The 23,924-nt window shown below is 43.1% G+C and overlaps 1 protein-coding gene across 4 annotated transcripts in view; it reads right to left on the bottom strand.

The window, feature by feature from the left end:
- The window catches only part of Zfand6 (zinc finger, AN1-type domain 6), a 41,188-nt gene that overhangs the window by 7,956 nt on the left and 9,308 nt on the right, over positions 1-23,924 (bottom strand). Inside the window, exons 1-5 of one of the 4 annotated variants that reach the window (XM_013012121.1) lie at positions 21,627-21,787; positions 12,378-12,494; positions 5,207-5,377; positions 3,507-3,615; positions 1,270-1,370 (exon numbers count right to left, since the gene is read on the bottom strand). In XM_013012121.1, the coding sequence (XP_012867575.1) occupies positions 1,270-1,370; positions 3,507-3,615; positions 5,207-5,360 (364 nt within the window). In that variant the 5' untranslated portion in view covers positions 5,361-5,377; positions 12,378-12,494; positions 21,627-21,787. Of the gene's footprint in view, positions 1-1,269; positions 1,371-3,506; positions 3,616-5,206; positions 5,378-12,377; positions 12,495-21,626; positions 21,788-23,924 lie in introns of those variants that run through there. The other 3 variants (XM_013012124.1, XM_013012123.1, XM_013012125.1) reach the window with 3 other exon arrangements.

Here is a 23,924-nt window from a genome sequence, read left to right as displayed (position 1 = left end):
GGCTCACTTACATGTGATTTGCCAAAGGCTCACTTACATTGAAATTGCAAATGCTAGGTCTTTAGGAAATTTCAAGTTAATATCGGTTTAGCCTAAGAGTAATTAAATCATCCATTTTTTTTTAAAAAAAGGCTCTAAGCTTTTCAAATACTCTAAAAGTCATTAAATCATCCATTAAAAAAAAAAGGCTTTTCAAATACTCAACTTCACCTTGGATGAAGCCAGGACCACCTTCTGAATTCATGGACTTAAGGGAGGTTGGGGGACAGTAAAATTCTCTGTATACTAGACTGGTATAAAGGCACATCACAATTATTAGTTCACCACACAATCTTCCTTCTTTGTCAGACGAGAATGAAAATTATTGGTGCACTCATGTTTTTGGGTTTTTTTTTTTGGCTAGTCTTGGGGCTTGAACTCTGGGCCTGGGCACTGTCCCTGACCTTCTTTTTGCTCAAGGCTAATGTTCTACCACTTGAGCCACAGCACCACTTCTGGCTTTTTCTGTGTATGTGGTACTGAGGAATTGAACCCAGGGCTTCATGCATGCTAGGCAAGCACTCTACCACCAGTCCTGCACTCATGATCTTTTCATATATAAAATCTCATGGCAATGATCTATGTATCATAAATAATATACTCCCCTGAGATTAACAGCCTGCTTTCTTCCTTCTCACTTCACTCCTGCTCCACCTAGCTCTCCGTTCTGCTCTTGTGCTCTGAGGTCTTCCTGCTCCTCCAAATACCTGCCCCGACACCAATCAGCCCATCCACCACAGAGCCTACTATTTAGTACCAATGACTCATGCCATCTCGAAGTTCTATCATTTCTATACTCTTACATCTTCACTCGCCAAAGCCCTTCGCCAACCTCCCAATCCAACGCAGCCCGCCCCACTCAGCCACCTACCACAGTGAAACCGAGAGCTCCGGTCCCACTCCTGTCACTCAGCTGACTTTTCTGTTTTTGCTCTTAAAATACCCCTCCATCCCTGCTCTTCCTTAAAATCTCTACCTAACTAAAAGACTGATCATTTGTTTAATCGTTTATAGTAATAAATTAGGTGACTCGCATTGTAGATCCACTTCAAAAATCTTACAAATTGTGGAGCATTTGTGGAGCCTGAAATAAGGAAAATTAGCTATGTCACTTAAATGTAAAACATCTAGTATCGTAATAAAAACCAAGTTATCCGCTAAACACACGGTGCCTCGGCGAGCGCCTGTCCCAGGGACCCTGTGTGACGAGAGGGATGAGCACGCACATACCTTGCAGATCTTCTGTTTCTGGTACTGCTTTGTCCACAGATGAGCTTTCCACTTGGGAAGATGCAACAGACTCTGATAAAAGTGACTGATTTGATACAGGGCTAAAAAAGCAAAGATAGTTGCATTTCTTATTTCTTTAATGAAAAATGATTTTTTAACTTCAATTAGTCTTGTCTCGTTCTTAGACAGGCTCATCACTATACTGTCCAGGTTTATCTCAAATTTAGGGGCATAAGCAACCTCCTGCCCTCAGCCTTCTGACTGCTAGCACTACAGGCATGTGCCAACCTGCCTGGGAATATCTTGATTATCTCATGCCTGTCTCCCTAGCTACTCGAGAGGCTGCTATGTTAGGACTACAGAAAGTCCATTAACCACAGAAAAAGCTGGAAATGGTGCTGCAGCTCAAATGGCAGAGTGCTAGCCTTATGCAAAAGGAGCTTGGGAACACCACCCAGGCCCAGAGTTCAAGGCCCAGAACTAGGAAACAAAATTTTAAAAAGATAAATAAAAGATCATCTCCACACATGAATACTAAAGTGATGTAAATATATATATATATATTTTATTTTATTGTCGGTCATGGGGCTTGAACTCTGGGCCTGGGCGCTGTCCCTCAGCTCTTCAGCTCAACGCGAGCGCTCTACCACTTGAGCTACAGCGCCACTTCCGGTTTTCTAGTGGTTTATTGGAGATAGGAGTCTCGGTCTTTCCTGCCCGGGCTGGCTTTTAGTTGGTTTTGGTTTTGTTTTTTTTTGGTCCGGTTGTGGAGCCTGAACTCTGGGCCTGGGCACTGTCCCGGGCTGGCTTTGAACCGTGATTCTCAGATCTCAGCCTCCTGAGTAGCTAGGATTACAGGCGTGAGCCACTGGCGCCCGGCTGTAAATATAATTTTTATAGAATACACAGACACATGCTTGTAGTTTAACACAATCATAGAGCTTTGAAACTGGAGAGCAATCTGCACGACCCGTTTGTGTTTTGGTATCCAAAACAATAATGCATGTCCTTCAGGCAGACCACGAAGGCATTAAATGAAAACAAGGTAACACCAGCATGCCAGACAATCCCTACCCAAAGCTATCCATGGTGTCCCCCCCCAACCCCCCCATGGACCACAGGGCAGAGACACAATGTGCTTAACTGATTTCTACCAGAATAAAAGAATGTCACTTAAACAAGTACTTCTGAATGTAACTCAACTCTGATTCAATGTTAAAACAAATGAGTACTGAACCATATGACAGCATTACACAAACTGTGACAAGAATTTTGTGTGCTAATATTTGCTGACTACAATTTTTAAAACTTCAGTCATGGGCTAGAATATAGTAAAGGAAGAAATGAAAATCTATGTGAAAGGACATCTAAAGCCAAGTGCTGATGGCTCACGCCTGTAATCCTAGCTACTCAGGAGGTTGAGATCTGAGGATCATGGTTCAAAGTAAGCCTAGGCAGGCAAGTCTGTGAGACTTTCATCTCCAACTAACCAGCAAAAAGCTGGCAGTGGGGGTATGACTCAAGTGGCAGTCAGTGCCAGCCATGAGTGAAGAGGCTCAGAGACTGTGCTCAGGCCCTGAGTTCAATCCAGCAGGACCAGCATCTCCACCCAAAAAAAGGGAGGAAAAAAAATCTTAAAAAGACTTAAAAAGACATCCTTCCCCAATATTAAATCAATAAAAAGCTTTTTTTTTTTTAACAGTTAAGATACAATTTTAGGCCAGTTAATTGTGAGAAAAAGCATCTTTTCTATCAAAGTAATCTGCTTCCTCCATCTGTTAATCTTGAGAGACCTGTTTTTCTAAAGGGTTCCTGCCTTGGCCAGGTGGCTTGGCCTTTATTAAGTACACACATCACTCTCCCTGCCCCACCAAATCCTGTTTGAAGCTCTTTAATTACATCCTAGTAATTAAGCCCAATCTTTTTGCATACTGTGAACCTGAGTGCAGCCAATAGGAGCAGAGGGACGGGCCTGCTGGGTTAGGGATAAAAAGGAAGCGGCCTGCCAGCATTGTGCACTTGCCTGCTGGATTTTTGGCTGATAGCGTGCACTTCTGCAGAGGTAAACTCTGCCTTGCTGAATTCCTTTTGAGTTGATGTCTTTATTCCTATGTGACACCTCAACATCACAAGCTGTTTCTAACACAATCCTACAGTGTTTTTACATGGTGTCCTTAATAGAACTATGAAAAGTAGAGCCCTTTCTTCATCCAATCACCATCCAGAGTGGCCCTTACCTTGGCTGCACAGATGAAGACGTGGAGTCCAATGCTGACTGCGCTTCTGGGACGCTGCCATCCGTGCACTGAACTGGTAAAGATTCAGACAGACTACTGACAGAAGTCGCTGCAATGCAACCACAGCCCACATTAGCCAGGCTGAGCTCAGGGCAGCCCACACCCCGTCCACAAAACACAACGCAGAGACTCCGCTTGACTACAGACATGGTCCACTGTTTTTAGCTGAAAACCAAAATGTTGTTTGCTGATGAGAACCTGTTTCTTAATGTTGGGGGCTAGACTTGGGGCCTACAGCACATAAAGCCTGTGCTCTATACACTGAGCTTATAGCCAAGTCCTAAAATATTTAAAACTTTTTAAACAGTTTTTTTTTTCTTCCCTTCTCCTTGCTGATCTCTATAGAACTTTTTTGTGTATGTGCCAGGATCAGAGCTTCAACTTAGGGCCTGGTATCCTTGCTCAGCTTTTTTGCTCATGGCTGGTGCTCTAACATTTCAGCCAAGCCTCTGGTCTGGTATTTTGCTTGTCTCTTCAACCTTTCTACCCAGGCTGGCTTTGAACCTCAATCTTCAAATCTCAGCCTCCTGAGTAGCTAGGACTATAGCGACATGAACTGGCACTCAGCTAAAACATACTAATTTTAACCAAGAAGGAAACTGATAAGTTGTATATATGAGTGAACTTCAATTTCTCAGGATTAAATATCACCAAACTCAAGTCCTTTAATTCACAGGCACTTTCCAGTACTGGCTTATAAATGAGAAACTTCAAGATTAGTTAGCAGTAAGGCAGATAGAAGTTCAGAGTAAATATGCTCAACTTTCCTTTCCTGTTCTTCATGAGAAAATATGGACGATAATGAAAGTCACATTCATCTGATCTGGGCCTTATGAAAATTCATAACTTGACAAAACGGGTCTTGTTTTTTAGTTAAATATGAACTAATTAAGACCCCATAAAAACCTTAAACATGAAGCATCAGCTTGTACTTTGTGGGCTGCAAAAATCTATCCAGGTTTTGGCCCACACTGGCACCATGCTAGATAAATGGCTCAGACTCCTCATTTCGCAGAACTTAACCCTCCTGTTCTCTGGGTATCACACTTGCTAGAAAGATACTCTATCACCTGGGCCACACCTCCAGTCCAGCATGATCCTCCTTATGCAACTGCTAAAACCAAAGACCTTCTCCATTCCAGGAAAATCCTCTGCTACAGAAAACCCAAACAAACCAATGAACTGAGCTTGAGTATTTCTTTCTAACTCTTGAGTCACCTGACTACACTCCATCATCATGAAGTCAGTTTCCAATAAGCCTGGCTGTGGCTGTCTATAATCCTTGACAAACCCAGGCACTCTGTCTTTTAACAGCTACTGGGCTAATGAGGGAGCCAAGGCCTCTTACAGCCACATTCCCTGGCCTTACTTTCTAAGATGGCCAGCACTGCTTACTTCAAGTGTTTTAATAAAGTAGTGAGAGTTCTGCAGCACAGCAGACTGGGGTTAGATCTGCAGTGTTTTGAGGATGGACACTCACTCTGGTCCCCCAAGATAATGATCACCAATGTGCACTGAGAAACTTTCCTAACAGGACTGTGGCAATATAAGTAACAATGGGAAGCAGAGCGGGGCTAGCTGCATTGGACTGTGCAGGGACAGACAGATGAACCGAGTGTCACTGTGACAGTGCTACTTACCAGGTGGGCTTATTCTACCATTACTACTATTCTGTCTTTGAAGATGTTCTTTGTAGCACACTGAGCACATGCCGTTTGTGCGAGGGTTCCCATAAAATCCGCAGCCAGTGGAACAAAGCATAGGCACTTGGCTGTGATTGGTCTCTTGAGCCATGCTCCTCGGTTGTACACCTAAAATATACACACAATCAGCAAGGAACTTAAACCCCAGGCTTCCGCTGTATGCTAGGCCAAAGCTGCTTGCTTTCTATAAAAAAGAGGAGACCCCCTACAAACTCACCCACTTCCACGTAACCATCCCAAGACACAGGGCATGATAGACAAGAGAGAAAGAGAGACCTGTGAGTTTCTACCTCTAACCCATTGGACATGGTGGGACTAGACTGGCTCAACATGCAGGGAAGTCCTCGAGAACAGGACTGGTAGGGAGACTGACATTAGGAAAACTTTTTTTAAAGTACAGTTTAGTTCGAACCTTTCTAGTAATGACAAGTAGGCATCATAGCTTTCTACTGTGTGATACTATTCATGCTACCAGACATTTCTTTCACCTAAATTGAGATGACCACTGTGGGATGGGGGAAGAGGGGGTGCAGAAAGGACTTCACAAGAATTTCAGAACCAAGAATTGCGAAGAACTTATCTAGATAGGAAAAGGAAGCAGCAGATTTTGTATTTCCATTAAAAAGCAATGTGCTAGCCAAGAGTGGTGGTACCAGTCCGTAATCCTGTCACTGGGCAGGGCCGTGAAAAGCCAAAGAAGAATGATCAGGAATTGAAGCCTGTCAAGTCTGGTGCACATGCACAACTGTGCACATAAAAACCAAACCAAGGTCCCCCAGCTGTTGAAGACAGTGCTCAGATCTTCAGACACGCACTGAATCATGAGTCACCTCAGAATCCATCAGCACCGCCAAACTGGAAACAACCTCAGATCTCCACATCCCTTGCTGCCATGTAAATATGCATTGTCAACAAAAGCCATGATGAAGAGGATGGTTCAGACAGCTCATCTACTGTCTGGATTGGGAGAGTTGTTCCTGACAGACAGTGTTGCAGCATTCTTTTTTTTTTGGAGGGGGAGTGGTCCTGGGGCTTGAGCTCTGGGCCTGGGTGCTGTCCTTGTGCTTTGTTACTCAAGGTTAGCTCTCTACACCACTTGAGCCACAGCTCCACTTGTGTCTGGTTTTGGTGGTTCATTGGAGATGAGTCTCAGACTTTGCTGCCCAGGCTGGCTTTGAACAATGATACTCAGATCTCAGCCTCCTAAGTGCTGGGATGACAGGTGTGAGCCATCAAATGCCTGGCTCTTCTTTTTTAAATTAATGTTTGAGCTGGGCACCTGTGGCTCAGCTCAGGAGGCTGAGATCTGAGGATCATTGTTCTCCAATAAACCACCAGAAAACTGGAAGTGGCACTGTGGCTCAAGTGGTAGAATGCTTGCTTTGAGCTGAAAAGCTGAGGGACAGTGCACAGGTCCAGAGTCCCAGTCCCATGATTGACAAAAAATAAAAATTATGTTTGTCTAGTTGTAACTAACTTGTGTAAATGCCCAACAAAGCGAAGGTAACTGGTAAGCAAAAGTGATGGAGGCTGGGTTTCTGTCCAGTGCATTCTTCAAATGCAGTGGTTTTCAAAGTCTGGGCTCTCAGAAGGGAAAGGCAGCACTGTTAGCAGGAGCTCCAACCCTTTCTCAAGCTTGACATTGGGCAGCAGAGAGCAGGAGCTGTGGGAAAGGCAAGGAGAAGCCACGGAACCTTTTCAACGTGCCCAATGAGGCGTTGGCCCTAAACGACTCTATAGTCATAGCCATCCATCACACAGAAGTAGCGAGTGCTCTCTGACAGTGAACATGCATACATCTTGCTAATGTTCTGAGACTATATGGAAGACACATTCTAGGGAAATATGATTTTTCCCCCCGTTCTAGGGCTTAAACTCAGGGCCTGGGCACTGTCTCTAAGCTTCTTTTGGTTCAAGGCTAGCACTCTACCAATTGAGCCACAGTGCCACTTTTCAGCTTTTTGCTGGCTGACTGGAGATAAATGTCTCATGGCCTTTCCTGCCTATGCTGGCTTCTAATCACCCAGTGCTCAGATCTCAGCCTCCGGAGTAGCTGGAAATACAGGTATGTGCTTACCAGCACTGGGTTCAGTGGTAATAATAATGAAATGTGTTTAGTTGATACTGAATTAGCTTTAGAAAAACCTCAGATAAGAGTCAGTGAACCAGTGTTTTCCCAGTAGCCATTGTACTGTGGTACAAAATTCTTCATGAACAAGAGATCCATTCAAAGTGAAGAATAAACATTTGATTTAATGTTGACAAGACACGAAGGTTTTATGTGGTCCAGATTCCTCACTGCAACTCCTCTACAATGTCCATGGCAGCCAGCATGTCGAGGTCTGGCCTAACACCAAAGAACAGCCACTCCATTATTTGAAAAGGTTATTTAAATATTCTTTTTCCAACTGGAGAGGGGCCAGATTTTCTTTGTATCATTGTACATATTAAACCTGAGGAAATCATGAGAATTTTGCTATTGAACAAGGCCCCAAAGAGATTTGTAAAAATGAATTAACAATGCCATTCTTATCACTAAAGAATTCAGGAGGGAGTGTCCACAAAAAACTTTGAAATCAATTAGTGTTAAATTTTAATTTGTCGCAGATTAGCTTGTAATATAACAAATCAACAAATACCACTACATTTTGTTATATCCAAAATCTCTTCAAATGTTCTTGGAAATGTAAAGTCATGAAAGCAAAATTTTTGAGAACTCATTGCTGCAAAATGTAGTTTCTCAATCCAGACACAGTATTAATGAGCAGACACTAATTTTTAAGTGTGTGTGCACATGTGCATATATATGTACACACACAACCCACACATAGCATTTCAAAGGGATGCATGCACATAACACCCATCACAGACATAACATTAAGGTAGGTACATGCACAAGTGCAAGCACGCACACGCACGTGCACACACACACACAAACCAAGCATAGTATTTAGGGGCAAACATTCACTCTTGAAGGGAGGAGGAACACACACACATAAACCCTATTCTCCTTTTGCATAAATACAGTTATAGGAAGTGGCACTGTGACTTAAAGTGGTAAAGCGCTAGCCTTGAGCAAAAAGGAGCTTAGGGACAGCACCCAGGCTCTGAATTCAAGCCCTACAACCGACAAAACACACACACATAGAGAAGTATACATACAATATAAATAGATATATAGTACCTGTATACTTTGATTTTGTGGAGATGGGCACTGATTGGAAAAAAATCTTTATTTATTTTTTGCTTGGTCATGGGGCTTGAACTCTGGGCCTGGGCGCTGTCCCTGCGCTCTTCAGCTCAAGGCCAGTGCTCTACCACTTGAGCCTCAGAGCCCTTCTGGTTTTCTGGTAGTTCATTTAAGGGTCTCATAGACTTTCCTGCCTGAGCTGGCTTTGAACAGTGATCCTCAGATCTCAGCCTCCTGAGTAGCTAGGATTACAGGTGTGAGCCACCAGCACCTGGCTTAGGAAAAAAAATTCTTAAGGGCTGCTTCTCATTGGCAGGTATGAGAATAAATACAGCACACTATCAACTAATGGCATTAAAATGTCAGTAACAGCAGAATGAACTTTCCCAGTGCAGCTGCATAGTCTTGACAAGTGATGGGCAGAAGACACAGTATACTTCCACAGACATGGATCAAAGTACAATGTGGCTATCAACTTTTTCATAATAATACTTGCTTTAGAACAGTAAGATTAACCGGTGGCCAGTGGCTCACACCTATAATTAATTCTAGCTCATCAAGAGGCTGAGATCTGGAGATTGTGGCTCAAAGCCAGACCAGCTAGCAAAGTCTGTGATACTCTTGTCTCCAATTAACCAGCAAAAAGCCAGATGTGGAGCTGTGGTTCAAATGGTAGAGCGTTAGCCTTGAGTGAAAAAAAACTAAAGGACAGTGTCCAGGTCCTGAGTTCAAGGCCCAAGACTGGTGGAAAAAAACAAAACAAAATCCCAGTCAGATTAAAATTCAAAACACACAATATGAGCACTTCTCCGAAGCCACACTGCCCTGCACATGAGCACACTAACAGGGTAACAATGGTTTTCAGAGCTCAAGAGGCACAAAGAATTTCATGGTTAACTTTAAAAAGAAAAGAAAGAAACCAACCACACCTGTGCATTTTAGGACACAAAATGTACCTTTTATGGGAGACTCAGAAAGACCCAAAGCTGGCCAGGTGCCCATGGCTGGCATTTGAGAGGCTGCAAGGATGCAGGTCCAAGGCCAGCCTCTGACAGTGAGTTCACAAGGTCCCTATGGACAGCTGGACATGGGGTGGGCCCCATTACCAGAGCCATGAAGGGAAGCCTTAAAACAGGCGGGCAAAGAATGCCTTGCCTGGCCAGCATAAGGCAGGGTTCAAACCTCAGTACCACCAAAGCAAATAAACCAAACCATACAAAGCTTCTGGTTTATGGTATGTAAATGTGTAAAATCATGGAGCACTTAGGCCAGCATCTAGACCATTACCCGGCATCCAGACCAGTAAAAAGCCTGCAGGGCAATTAGGCTGATGCTGAAAGGATGGGGGGGGGGGGAGGAAGGAGAAGGCTGAACAATTTTCATCAGATCCCTAACATACTTAAACAAGGCTCCTCCAGCATTCACAACTTATCTTCATTTAAAGATTTTGAATTTCATTCAGTTGTGAATCTTTAGTTGTTTTTAATGTTTCTTTGCCTAATAAGTTCTTATCAGTATAAATCCATGAGATTAAATACTTAAATTCCTACAATAAAACAGCAATGAGTGAATCAAATATAGGCCAGATTATAAGGGCAAATCCCTGCCAATTAATCCTATTTCCCTTTGCTTCATTTCATAGAATTAAGTCAGTTACCCAGCTGCAACTGTTTTCACTTTGAAAAATCTCACATTCTTAATTGTTCATTTCATCCCTTCCCATCTGAAGGCTTGGCTTCTGGGCTCTGTATCCCTGCGTCGCTGCAGGCCTGGAACATCTGTCTTACCACATTACTGTGTGAAAGAGGAGTACCCAGCCTAGCACTCACAACTTACCCCACTTCTCACTGAAGTGTGCTGTGTGGAAGGAGAATGGTGGTGGCGTCAGGTGATGCCAGTGTGAATCCTACCTGTGTCATCCCAGCTGGGCAAGTTCCCACACAGCCTTCCACTCAGATGCCTGGGAGGGAGTGCGCTTAGACCCAGGCTCAACAATGCCTGCAGGCAGGGCTTGTGCTCTGCCTCAATGGAAAGCACCCCACCCTTTGCTTTCTTTCACCTAAATCTCCTAGAAGAGTCTAGCTCACACAGCTCCCTGCTCTGCAAATGGCATCCGCTTCTGGACTCTGCTGTGAAATCCGCTCTGTGGCAGGAACCGCTCTGTATTCCTAGAGAAGCTGTCTGTACCGCCTGCTAGGACAAGGCCACTTCATCTCCTCCCCACTGGGCCAAGGCCTCAGAGGGTACAGCTCGTTTTCTGGCTAAATTTTTTCTTCAAATAGTTGGAACGCCTAATACGTATTACGTATTCTGTATTTAAAAAAAAAAATCCCTGGAAAATTTATTTCGTTATTGTTCTATGTATTGTTGGTTATTTTCAGTTGGAAAAGAAAAGGCAGGTGAACATATTTAATGGGAACTGTTTTATACTGCAGTATTCATTAAAGAAAAAAAGAGGGCTGGAAATGTGGCTCAGTAGTACAGTGCTTGCCTAACCTGCATGAAAGCCCTGGGTTCGATTCCTTAGTACCACATCCACAGAAAAAGCAGGAAGTAGCACTGTGGCTCAAGTGATAAAGTGCTAACCGTAAGCAAAAGAAGCTTACAGACAGTGCCTAGGCCCTGAGTTCAAGCCCCAGGACTGAGTAAAACAACAAAAGAGAAAGAAACTGAGACAGTCTTCCTTGAGCATGGCTAGCAGCCATAATGTAGAGCAGCTACTACCTGGCCAACTTCAGTTAACTCCACCTCAGTCACATTTGACTGGGGCATATATTAATTTTTTTTAAGCAGTTGCAATGTGAGGACGAGGAGTGTGAGCACTGCAAGCAAGATTCTGAATTCACACCCCAGTGTGGCAGGAGAGGGGAGTATCACCTAAACACTGCAAGACTTCTGGATTTTCTTGAACATTTCTGGAAAAGACAGTTAAGACATATAAGGTTCATTTTTCAGAATTAAAAACCTACCAGCTTTGGCCCTAGTAAGTGGTGCCTATATTCTTCAAAACCACCCTCACTTCTGGGTAAATCTTGCTGACACTGATAAAATATTAATTCAAGATCTCTAATTTCAAAGAAAAATAAATGACATAACACAGCGAGTGAAAAATACAAACTAAACTTTGTACTACAGTATGAAAGGTAAGAAGAAAAGCCCCTCCTAGCCTTAAAAAATTAAAAATGAAAGACTGTTGGGCACTGGTGGCTCATACCTATAATCCTCAGGCTACTCAGGAGCCTGAGATCTGAGGATCTTCATTCAAAGCCAGCACAGGCAGAAATGTCCATGAGACTCGCATCTTCAGTAAACGACATAGAAAAATCTGGAAGTGGTGCTGTGCGCTGTGGCTCAAATGGTAGATGGCTAGCACTGAGCAAAAAAAGCTCAGGGACCGACCGCATCCAGGCCCTGAATTCAAGCTCCAGGACCAGCACCAAAAAAGGAAAAAAAAAAAAAATCACTGGAAAATTAACCAGAAGTGGCTAATCCTCTGATTGTATCAGAAGAGATTTTTGAGCAAAGTAGAATGTATAGTACATCCTCTATTTGCTTTTTTAAATAATCCAAAAAAAATGGCTTCCAGTCTGACATAGGTGCTTCGGATTGGCATTTCCTGGTGATAGAGTGATTGCTCATGTTTAAGGGTACTTGGGTCCTCCTTGGACACTAGTATGGGGAAGGGGGGGGGAGAGGGGAGTGTAGGCGGGCAAGGGTGTGGGGGAAAGGGAATCTGTATGAACTATGTACGCATGGGAGTGCGGGGAGAGCAAGAGACTGTGTATCTATATTGACCGTGTTATATACAGTTCATCTTCAGAGACAAAAAAAAGGAGGAGGGGAGAATGTAGGGCAATTCACAGAGCAAACAGACCAGAAAATGAGTTCACAGAAAGCCCTTGGGAGGATGCTACTCACTCTGATAAAATAAGGGCTTTGGGTTAGGGTTCCTACTGTACTGAGGAGGCTCTGCAGTTCTCTGTATAGCAGTCCCCACTTCCCTAGGTCAGCTTGTCTTTCCTGCTGTTGCTTGGGCTGAAAGACAAAAAGGTAGGAGTCGACTAACATGAGGATAACATCTATGGGGTTATTATAGATACAAACTAACACATCATCCCCAAAATACCAGGCTAGGAAAGCCTAAAGGTAACTCAGTAAAGACAACCCTCACTTGCCCAGCTAGTCCTAGAACCTACGTCTCCATTGGCTGGTATCAATAAATTTTATCAAAAGGAGCCCTAGTAGCCAAGACTGTTGGTGCATGTCTCTAATCCCAGCATTAGGGAGGCTGAAGCAGGAACCCAAGTCTGAGGCCAACGTGAGTTACATAGCAAGACCCTGCCTCAAAAAGTTAAAATGAAGCCAGGTGCCAGTGGTGCCTAGCTGCTCAGGAGGCTGAGATCTGAGGATTGTAGTTCAAAGCCAGTCCAATTAACCACCAGAAAACTGAAAGTGGAGCTGTGGCTCAAAGCGGTACAGCACTAGCATTCAAGCAAAGAACTCAGGGACAATGCCCAGTTCAAGCCCCAGGACCAAAAAAAAATTTTTTTTAATATGTACATGGGGATATTGTACACTCAGGACTTGATTATTTATATGAAATAAACTAGAAGATTCCCCCACTGGGATTTCTATTTGATTGCATACCACTTAGTGAAAAGACCATCCTTTTCCCACTACCAGTGAGAAAGTGTTACCAACTGTTTCTTTTGTCTGCATACTTGGTTCAATGCCTGGAGAAGCCAGGCATAAAAGCAGGCCCCTATGGAGAGAGGCTGAGGCCTCTGGCCAAAAGCTCCATGGGTGAAGCTGGAAGTGTATTTGCAGCACTGGAGCCCTGCTGACTGCACGCCTTGTCCACATTCCCAGCAGGAGCTATGGGACACAGTGACTGGGTCATAACACTTGTAATCAAATTAAAACTTGGTTAGGAACTGGAGCTCCACAATGTGGAGTCCTCCAGTTCAATCCCAAATACGGATAAACAAGCCTATTTTAAAAACATTTTAAATATGATGGTTGTTTAAATTCAGAGCTCCAGGAAACAAGCTGGGCAGCAACTGGTAGCTAACCTATAACTTCTGAGATACCTATCTCTCCTATTCTTGCTGCCAGCAGTCTTTGTTTAACAGAGCAACCAGTAAAAATCGAACTAAAAGCTCCCTGGCTGTTTCCTCAAAATCCTCCAATAGTTTCCAACCTCACAAAGAGTGGAGGTCCACTCCTGACTACGGCTCCAGGAGTCCTTGTTGCTGAATCTCTCGTGTAGCTGGTCCCAGTTCATATGGACTGCCAGGTGTGCTCGTGGGGCACTGCATCCGGCCTTCCCACCTGCTGCTCCCCGCGCTCCCCTGGTCTTTGCTCAAGTGGAGCTTGTCAAGGAGGCCTTGCCTATTTTAAACTGCTCTGGTTCCTTTATAATCCTTCCCAGTGCTATTTTTCTCTTAAATACCTTTGTCCTAAACTTACTATACTTATTTTGTCTGTCTTCCTTCTTAACTTTTACCTCCATTACAGCAGGGATTTTGAGTGTGTGTGCACGCGCTCACTGGTCCTGGGGTTTGTACTCAGGGCCTGGGCACTATCCCTGAGCTTCTTTTTGCTCTACCACTTGAGCCACGGGCTCCACTTCCAGCTTTTGTGTGTGTGTATTTAATTAGAAGAAGTATGAGTCATCTCATGGCCTTTTCTGATCAGACTGGCTTTGAACCATGATCCTTGGATCTCAGCCTGCTGAGCAGCTAGGATTACAAGCATGAGCCACTGGTGCCCAACAATATTGTCCATTTAATGCTTAGCAAATGCTAAGCATACAGTATTCATTGCATGGAGGAATAAAACCAATCTGCCATGGTGACAACATACTGCCAACTAGTAGCTAAACGTCTACCCTTATCCCAAGGCAAAAACCAGGAAGCTCCTTTTGGAAAAACTGAATTTGCTCTTTGGATGGGTGTCTGCAGCAGGGCCTGCTGTTTCTGGGTGTGTGTTTCTGGGTGTGTGATCTTTGACACTCTCATACGAATGTCAACAGAGTCAAAAGGACAAATGAGCATTCCATTATTTTCCTGGACAGCATGAGGCCTTCTGAGACTGCTTGCAGTGTTCCAGGGTAAAAACTATCTTCCTAACAACAACAGTAGCAGCACACAGGCCAGGCATGGCAGCACATACTTGTACATCTCGTTACTGGGAGCCTGAAGCAGGAAGATCACTCCAGCCCAGGAACTCCAGGCCTGAGCAACATCAGGAGGTCCTGTCTCAAGGATAAAAAAAGTGCTGGGTATGGTGGTTCACACCTGTAATCCCAGCACTTGGGAGGCTGAGACAGGATTGGAATGTAAGTTCAAGGCCAGCATAGACTACATACATAGTATAGTTGAGACCAGTTTGAGTTATACAGCAGAAGACCTTGTCCAGGAAAATAATGGAATGCTCATTTGTCCTTTTGACTCTGTTGACATTCGTATGAGAGTGTCAAAGAAAAAGTACTAGTCAGAGCCTTTGCATGGATGTCAAAGTAGTCCATATGTATATGTGTGTATGTGTGTGTGTATACCACTACACTCTTAACAGAAACAAAAAAGCCAGTCCTTAACAAAATAATAAAATTACCAATTTTATTAAATCTTGACACTGATTAGACTTTGCTGTATTATTCTGGAATACCAGCCTCCCAGAGTAAAGCCTTATTCCACCTAGTTTCCTATCCACATACTGCAAACTGAAATCTACAGCTCTAGAAGAATCTAGTGCATGGCTCCTTAATCTCCCATTCTGGAAGTAGATATCTACACAAATTCATAGCCAATGTCACCTTCAATTTGAAATGTGGAGAGTGAGCAAGCAATAACAGAGGAGACTGTAACATTAAAGAACAGCAATCACAGTTAGGGTTATTTTTCAGGGTTGCATTTGCAAGCACTGCAGATTAAGATTGGGAAGTTTTCCCTCTAAAGCCGCAATGGCATTCTAGGATCAATGCCAAACACATAGAGATACTCAAGAGAAAAGTTGGATGAATAACCAATGGCAAAATTATGTTGGTTGGAAATATCATCAGGGAAGACACAGCAAGATTCCACGATGGTAAGCTAGTCCTGATTTGCTAGTTCTGTGTTCAGGGCTGTGCACTTTGCTATATTTCTGTGTTCGAGGCTGTACACTGATCCATGACTGATCCATGGCACTCAATGCTCCACCAGGCATTATACACCAGAAGACAGATGTTTATGAATCATAGTTCTGCTCTCAAGGATGCTGGGAGCTGCGAGGGCAACTCAGTGCCGACCACTTATTTAGCATGAAGAGGCCTGCTCTGGGCTCAGTCTCAGGCTCAAAACGAAAGGATTAAGGTAGGTAAAGGGACAGAATATTAATGTCTGATTTTCATGTGTCTGCATAGGCATCTCCAAAATCACAACAATGAGGCTCAAAATCACAAACTGTGGCCTAGTGCCAGTGGCTCACGCCTGTCACCATAGCTACTCAGGGTGCTGAGATCTGAGGAATGAAGTTCAAAGACAGCCTGGGCAGGAAAGCCCATGGGACTCTTATCTTCCATTAACCACCAAAAAGCAGGAGGGGAAGCTGTGGCTCAAGAGGTAGCAATAAAGGACAGCTCAAGGACAGCACCCAGGCCCTGAGTTTCAAGTCCCAAAACAAATCAACCCCACAAATTGCTAAAATGCTACAAAGCACCATAGCCACAACATGTATCACTTTAACTGCATAGTTATTTGGGATCCCAAAAAGCTTCACAAGATATTCTAGAAAATAATTTACTTCGGCAAAAATGAATACCTTGAAGAAACACACAAACATATTGAGAAGAGAAACAATCATACATCACTGGGACAACTTGGGGTGCCATACGGCCCAGTACAAAGCACAAAGACAGACACAGAATCTGCCCAACTTTGCCACTGCATAGGCCTGAGTGGTTAGAGCCAGGCTGCTCACAGGAGAGGAAGATGGGGAAGGGAGGGGGCTTCCTTCTCCAAAGGACTTTGAGGCCCCAATGGGACAAGGATGAGAAAGCACGCCATACAAACAGCTCAGAGGCGCACAGCTTACTCACAGAGGAATTGTGATGGTGGCTACAGTCATAAATCTCATAAATCAAGCTGGCCCCAGGCACCAAGGCCCTGGACACAAAAGGCCTCCTTGCCAAGCCACACAGTGCTCCTTGGCTAGGGGTCATCTGAAAATTCCTCAGTTCCACCAAGGTGAATACACTTTCTGGATTACAAGTGTGAAAAAATGGTTTCAAACATCCTCCTCCTGAACACATATACAACAAGCCATCAATTATTCTAGATAACTGCCAACAAAACCTCACCATAGGCTTATTTATATTTGCATTCACACCGTGGAGGGTAAAGTACAGCCACACACCACACAGCACACTGTGTCAACAGGCAGGCCCTTCACCCACCTCACGGCCACCCCAGAGAGTACACACCTGTGTGCACTCTATGTGTGCCTGCAGTTCATTTCCCAGAGGAACCTCACGTTTAGCGGACATAAAACCTCCTAGCTGAGGGGAGAAGTGTGTGTTTCAAGTCAAAGCTGGTAAAAAATGTTAAGGCCACATCATAAAAGCACCCATGCTGAGACGTTCATGTCTAAACCAGTAGGCCATGGGGAACATCTCAACCCTAGAAAAGGGAAACAACTCAGAAATACCACCTTAATGAATGTGAAATTAATGAAAGACCACCTTAAGTTCTTTTCAGAATGCCATTCTATGGAACAACGAAAGTAGATGAAAAGGATCAACACAAAGAAAAACAGTAAAAACTGTTAAAAAGTCAGAAACGCTCTCAATAAACAAAATGCCCCTACTGGAAGAACCTGTTTGCTAATTAAAAATCCTTCAGTTGAGAATATTGATGAAAGTGAACAATGCAACTTGGGGGTGATGACGCTGTGGAAAGGAAATGTACCTGGTACCTATTGCCTGACATATGTAAATGCAACCCTGTTGTGCTGTGTATCACCTCTAGAGTAACAATAAAGTAAATTCTAAAAATTATTCAGTTGATTTTATTCCTCCTAACAGCTAATACAACAGCTATGACTAAGAGGCAGAATATTCTAAAGAAGGAAACAAGTTAACTACTCAGGAGAAATCACTTAAATTTTGACCCAGATAATACAAGATCACTTCCTCTTGTAGCAGAATACAACAGTCAACAAGTTGTACAAAGTAAAAAGGGCCTTCACACGGTTATTTTGCACCATTTTTCTATGTTTCGAACAAGGAGCCAAAGTTTTAAGAATTAAATTTTAAAGAACTTACACCTGGACTTCATTCATCCTTACCATCTAGCAGTCCTTCACTGAAGTTTTTTTTAATGTGCTTTTGTTCAAGGATCACTGAGGCAGAGGGGAAAATGGGTGGAGGAGGAGGAAAACTGGACAGACTGTGCCCTGAATCTCTGCCTAAAGTGGGACAGTGGTTTATATTTTTATATGCCAGTTCTCTGAAAGGTTGTCGTCTAAACAAAAAAATCCAAATGGCTAACACATTTGGAAAGTCTATTCTAATCTCCCTGACTGAGACAGAACATAAAGATCAAGAGTAGGCCAATTTAACATGGGTCAATGTACAAATGATCACAAACATTTATAAGCTAACAAGGCCAATTAGGCCAGACAGGCAGCACCTACCACCAGCAGAATGGAGATGTTCTGAGCAAACATTCTCCCTAATTCCCCCAATTTATTTTTTAAAGTGATGAGATAGTACATGCCAGTGATTCCAGCTACTAGGGAGGCTGAGGCAACCTGGTAAGTCTATCTCAAAGTAAAACTTAGAAGGGGCTAGGACAAGGGGCTCAGTGGCAGAGTGTTCTCATGTGTAACGGGTTAATAGAAGCCACGGAGGAGTAAAGATTTCAGTTCTCTGCTGGGGATATTTCTCAAGATGATTTGGCTGAATACCGCTTTCAGTTTATGATTTCCAAAGTCCTAGTCTTTTTTCTTTTGGTGTCAATCCTCTGAGGCTTGAACTCAGGGCCTGGGCGCTGTCCCCTGAACTGCTTCTGCTCAAGGTTAGTGCTCTTACCACTTGAGCCACATCTCCACATCCAACCTTTTGGTAATTAATTGGAGATAAAATCTCATGGTCTTTCCTGCCTGGACTGTCTTTGAACCTCAATCCTCAAATCTCAGCCTCCTGAGTTGCTAAAATTACAAACATGAGCCACCAGCACCTGGGCTTTCCAAATTCCTAATCTTAAAGCCTTAAAAATCGATCACTTTGAGACTGGGGAAGAAGCTCAGTGGAAGAGCACTTGCCTAGCAATGAGTGGGGTTCTGAGATCAAATTCCCAGCACCACCAAAACAACTCTTCAAAGCCTTAGTATTCCTCCTCTCAAAAAAAAGTAAAGAGGTTAAATAATACTCATTACACTCATTTTCAAGTGTCTTTCACTCAATCCTAAAACAACTCTCATCAGGTGGCAAATTATTACGGTGTCTATTCTGCAGATGAGAAAACGGAGACACAGAGGTCTAAATGGGATGCTGAAGCTCTGCCTCGTGTCAACTTCCCCACCACCGTGCCCAGCCATTTCCCACCATTACACAGACCAGGAATGCCATCCCGATCCTTTTGCAGCCACTGCTAAGATGTGGGTCCAGGGGAAACAAGAAGCAGACATGGTGCTCCTATGCAATGTCTGTCTGCCTCGGTCACCCCTCCTTCCCTTCCTTCCCCTTCCTTCCCTTCCCTTTCTTTTTCTGCCAGTACCCATGCTTGACTTCATTGCTCACAGCAGGCCCTTCACCATTTAAGTTAACATCTAGTTCAGCATTTTGCTGGTTAACTGGAGATGGAATGCCTCAAGACTTTTCTGCTGGGGCTGGCTTCACACTAGATCCTCAGATCTAGCCTCCTGAGTAATTAACTAGAATGAGCCACAGATGTCTTTCTCTGCCTGTGCTTTGTATTCCACAAAGGCTAATGCTTAGAATTTTCCTCTATAGGAGAGTAACACATAATCATCTTAGATCAAAGGGAATTGAGGAACAATTTACCTAATTTTCCTATTGTGTATCCTTCTGTCCAATCTTATTTTTAAAAATCAAAGTTCTATTAGCTATGTTCTGAAGGCTTCCTTCACCTTGCATTTTCTTTATTTTGACACTAATTAAAAAAGAAGAGTGGAGGAAGTGTATCAAAACATGGTCAACACAATAGGAGCACTGAATTAAACCAGTTTGACAAGTTTGCTTGCAAGGCTACAAGTTTACCAAATTTACTTGCCTAGACTCTTACAGAGGCCTGGATATAAAATAGGAAACTAAAGTATTTCTTCTCCAGAGCTCCTGGAAGACTGGGAGCTATATCAGCTCTGCAGACTCACAAGGTTGCTCGCCTCTTGACCAGCTCACAAAGAGAAGAGACCAACCAAAATCTTTGCGCCTTTCTCTGCAGCCAACATTCACCTCCTCTCTCCACATTCACGCTCCTTGTACAAGAATCTCAACGTTCAGCTTGTAATTCCCAGCTACTCAGATCTGAGATCTTTTTGCTGCTTTAACCAGCAAAAAAGCTGCACTAGAGGCATGACTCAAGTGGTAGAGTAGCAGCAGGAAGCAAAAATCTGAGCGAGAGCCCCACTACCAGCACATATTACATAAACATAAACATACACACACACGCACACACACACACACGCACACACACACACACACACCAAGTATCCATTCAATATGCTTTATGTTTTCTCACTGCTTCTAAAGATACTTTTTTTTTGAAGTTTAGTGATGTGTCTCACAGACTTTCCTGCCCAAGCTGGCTTTGAATGGCGATCCTCAGCTCTCAGCCTCCTGTATAGCTAGGATTACAGATGTGAGCTATGGACACCCAGAGAGACAATCTATTTTGATTTTCTCACAGCCAATGTTTATGGAATATGGAAGAGAAAGCCAATTCAAGATCTTAGGTGTAACACACACCACACAAATATAAATATACCTGCTACCCGGTGACTCCCTGACAGTTAACAAGATGTTCTAAGTCATTGTTTATCTGTGAGCTCCTCATTTTGCTCAATGTTTGTGATTCCTTGTCATCTTCCAAAAGTGGGGAGAGGAAGACATTTAATTTAGTGGTTTGCTTCTAAAATCCATGAGGTAAAAAAATGGGGATGGGTGGAATAGGAAAACAAAAAAAATTTTAAAAAGCCTTTCCAATTAAATTCTTTTTTTTTTTAAACCAGGGCTGAGAACCGAACCCAGGGCCTTGCACGCGCCAGGTGGGTGCCCTTCCGCTGGGCTAAACCCCCAGCCCCTCCAATTAAATTCTTGAAGGGATAACTTTCAGTGAAGGGGGGGGGGATTGCTTTTCTACAATAGGAATATCAAATATTTTTAAATGAACACTGCTATAGTTTAAAAATCTCCGACTGATTTAGGAAATGAAAGCTCCTTTATTCTAAAGTGTATAATTTCTATTAAATCACTGTCAGGAGCAATTTTCTTACTTTTCTTTTCTTTTCATTTTTTAACTTGCCCTAGGCTTGAACCCAGGGCCTCAAGTTCTCACTTGCCTTCACTTGGCTTTTTCACTCAAGGCTGGCATTCTACTACTTGAGACATATCTCCCCTGCCAGCTTTGTGCTGTTTAGTTGGAAATAAGATTTTCTCTGGCTTAACTGCCTGAGCAGACTTCAAATCAATATTTTCAGCTCTCAGCCTCTTGCACAGCTAGGATTACAGGCATGAGCCACTGGTGCCCAGCACAAATTTCTGTATTAATATCAAATGCCACCTTTCTAAAACACAGCTTTTATGGTTGGCCAAAACCCTCATTTTGAAAAAAGCTGAACTCAAACAATCTGTAAACAAATAAAACAAAACAAAAAACCATAATCTTTTGCCTCAATGTAACATTATTAATGTGCAGTCTGATACCTAGAACAAGTCTGAAAGATGTATGGCCACTAACACTAGTTGTGCTACTGCACAAAAATATTTTATGAAAATCTACAGCCCACTCCACTTTCAGTATCCTACATGCCTAACATTAGTGTAAAAAGAATTATTTTAAAGTCTTATCATGCTGACTTATGCGCACCTACAAGCATTTTAGATTAAAAAACCTTAAGTTTGACACCCATTCCACAGAGTTCCAGTCTTAAGTCTCTACTCACACAGTGAAGGTTGATGAGCAGACAGCTGTCCTGTATCTTGACACAGACATTAGCTTCCTGCCTTCCCTATCCTCATAAGCAGCTACTTAAAGTTTGAGTTTTATGCAAGAATACATTTTAAAGCCTTCAGTGTTTTACTGCAGCAGACTTCAGATTCATTCCTGCAACACATTCAACATGAGACAGAGTTGAGACAGTTAGAATTCATTAGGCACTACATTTTAATCAGGTAAAGTTCAAAGGAGTCGTTTTAATAGTATTGCTACATAAAAAAGGACTGTGGTAACCAATGAAATCATTCCATTTGGTAAGTGACACCAATGTAAAAATGTAACAATATACTACTTTAACCTACTAGTTTTTCTATATACAACCATAGAGTGATTACATTCTTTTTTGTGTGTGTGCTGGAGCCTGAGGCTTGAACTCAGGGTCTGGGCACTATCCCTGAGCTTCTTTTGCTCAAGGTTAGTAGTGCTCTACCACTTCAGTCACTGCTCTACCTCCAGCTTTTTTTTTTAGTAGTTTACTGGAGATAAGAGTCTCATGGATGGGCTGGGAAGGTGGCTCAGTGGTAGAGGGCTTGCCTTACATGCATGAGGCCTTGGGTTCGATTCCCCAGCACCACATAAGCAAAAAGAAAAAAAGCTGGAAGTGGTGCTGTGGCTCAAGTGGTAGAGTGCTAGCCTTGAGCTGAAGAGCTGAGGGACAGCGCCCAGGCCCAGAGTTCAGGCCCCACGACCGGACCCAAAAAATAGAGTTTCATGGATTTCCCTGCCTAGGCTGGTTTAGAACCACAATCCTCAGATCTCAGCCTCCTAAGTAGTGTGAGTCACAGCTCAGAGCTAAGGGAGATTACTTTTTATCATCATCTGTATCCAACTAAGCAAATCTAGGTATTTTTTTCTGTTTTCTTAAAGTTTAATCCATGTATATAGAAAAAGTAACCACCACCACCACCACCAACAAAAAAAAGCGGCATTCCACATGGTAAAGTGCCTTCAGTGTCCCAAGGAAGCGTTTCTCCAGCTACCTTCCTGGGAAAAAATAGATACATCCATTTTGACAGCAAGAAGAGCTGCATTTCTAACATTTCCAGTAAATAAAGATCTGTGGCACATTTGCCCAGATTCTATAGTACCATCGCTGTTACCAAAAAAATCTCATTTCACTAGAAAACAAGATTGCATTTACATAATTAGGTTTTTACTGTTTTCTTCAAATAGCTGCACAAAGGGCTTGAGTTTAACAAGTCAATTTATGTGTAATGTCAGTTATCCCTCTATCTCCTCCAGGTATATTTTCATAATTCTTTTTTTTTGGGGGGGGGGTCCGGTCGTGGGGCCTGAACTCTGGGCCTGGGCACTGTCCCTCAGCTCTTCAGCTCAAGGCTAGCACTCTACCACTTGAGCCACAGCACCACTTCTAGATTTTTTCTTTTTTGCTTATGTGGTGCTGAGGAATTGAACCCAGGGCCTCATGCATGCAAGGCAAGCGCTCTACCACTGAGCCACCTTCCCAGCCCCACATTTCCTTTCCATAATTCTTAACCCTACCCAAACTCAACTTTCAAAATGAAACTGTGTGTGTCTGTGTGTCCGTCCGTGTCCTGGGCCTTGACTCAGGGGCCTAGGTCTGCCCCTGAACTTTTTTGCTCAAGAAGTGTTCTACCACTTGAATCACAGCTCCATGTCCAGCTTTTTGGCAGTTAACTGGATATAAAAGTCCCAAAGACTTTCCTGCCCAAGCTGGGAACCTCAGATCTTAAGCCTTCTAAGTAGTTAGGCTAACAGGCATGAGCCACTGGCACCTGGCTAAAAGTTTGTAAGACAGAAAAATCCTTATTGCTTCATCTCATTAACAAATATACAGGCAGGGCTGGGAAGGTGGCTCAGTGGTAGAGCACTTGCCTTGCATGCATGAGGCCCTGGCTTCTATTCCTCAGCACCACATAAGAAAAAAGCTGGAAGTGGCGCTGTGGCTCAAGTGGTAGAGTGCTAGCCTTGAGCTTAAGAGCTGAGGGACAGCGCCCAGGCCCAGAGTTCAGGCCCCACGACCGGACTCAAAAAAATAAAAATAAAAAAATAAAAAAAACAAATATACAGGCAATGATACACCCACTGATAATAATGGTTTGTACTGCAGAAATAAAGAGATGTTAATTAAACTGACTTTTTCTAGTTTATATGACTAGACAAAATGTACTATTTAAAAATGACAGATTACTCTTATTAGCCTATCACCATTTATGCAATCTAATTTTTTTTTTTTTTTTGCTGGTTTTGGGGCCTAAACTCT

Source organism: Dipodomys ordii, unplaced genomic scaffold (genome assembly GCF_000151885.1).
Source record: "Dipodomys ordii isolate 6190 unplaced genomic scaffold, Dord_2.0 Scaffold15, whole genome shotgun sequence".
Lineage (NCBI taxonomy): Eukaryota > Metazoa > Chordata > Mammalia > Rodentia > Heteromyidae > Dipodomys > Dipodomys ordii.
Note: the sequence above shows the minus strand (reverse complement) of the source record. Positions and strands in the feature narration are given on the sequence as shown.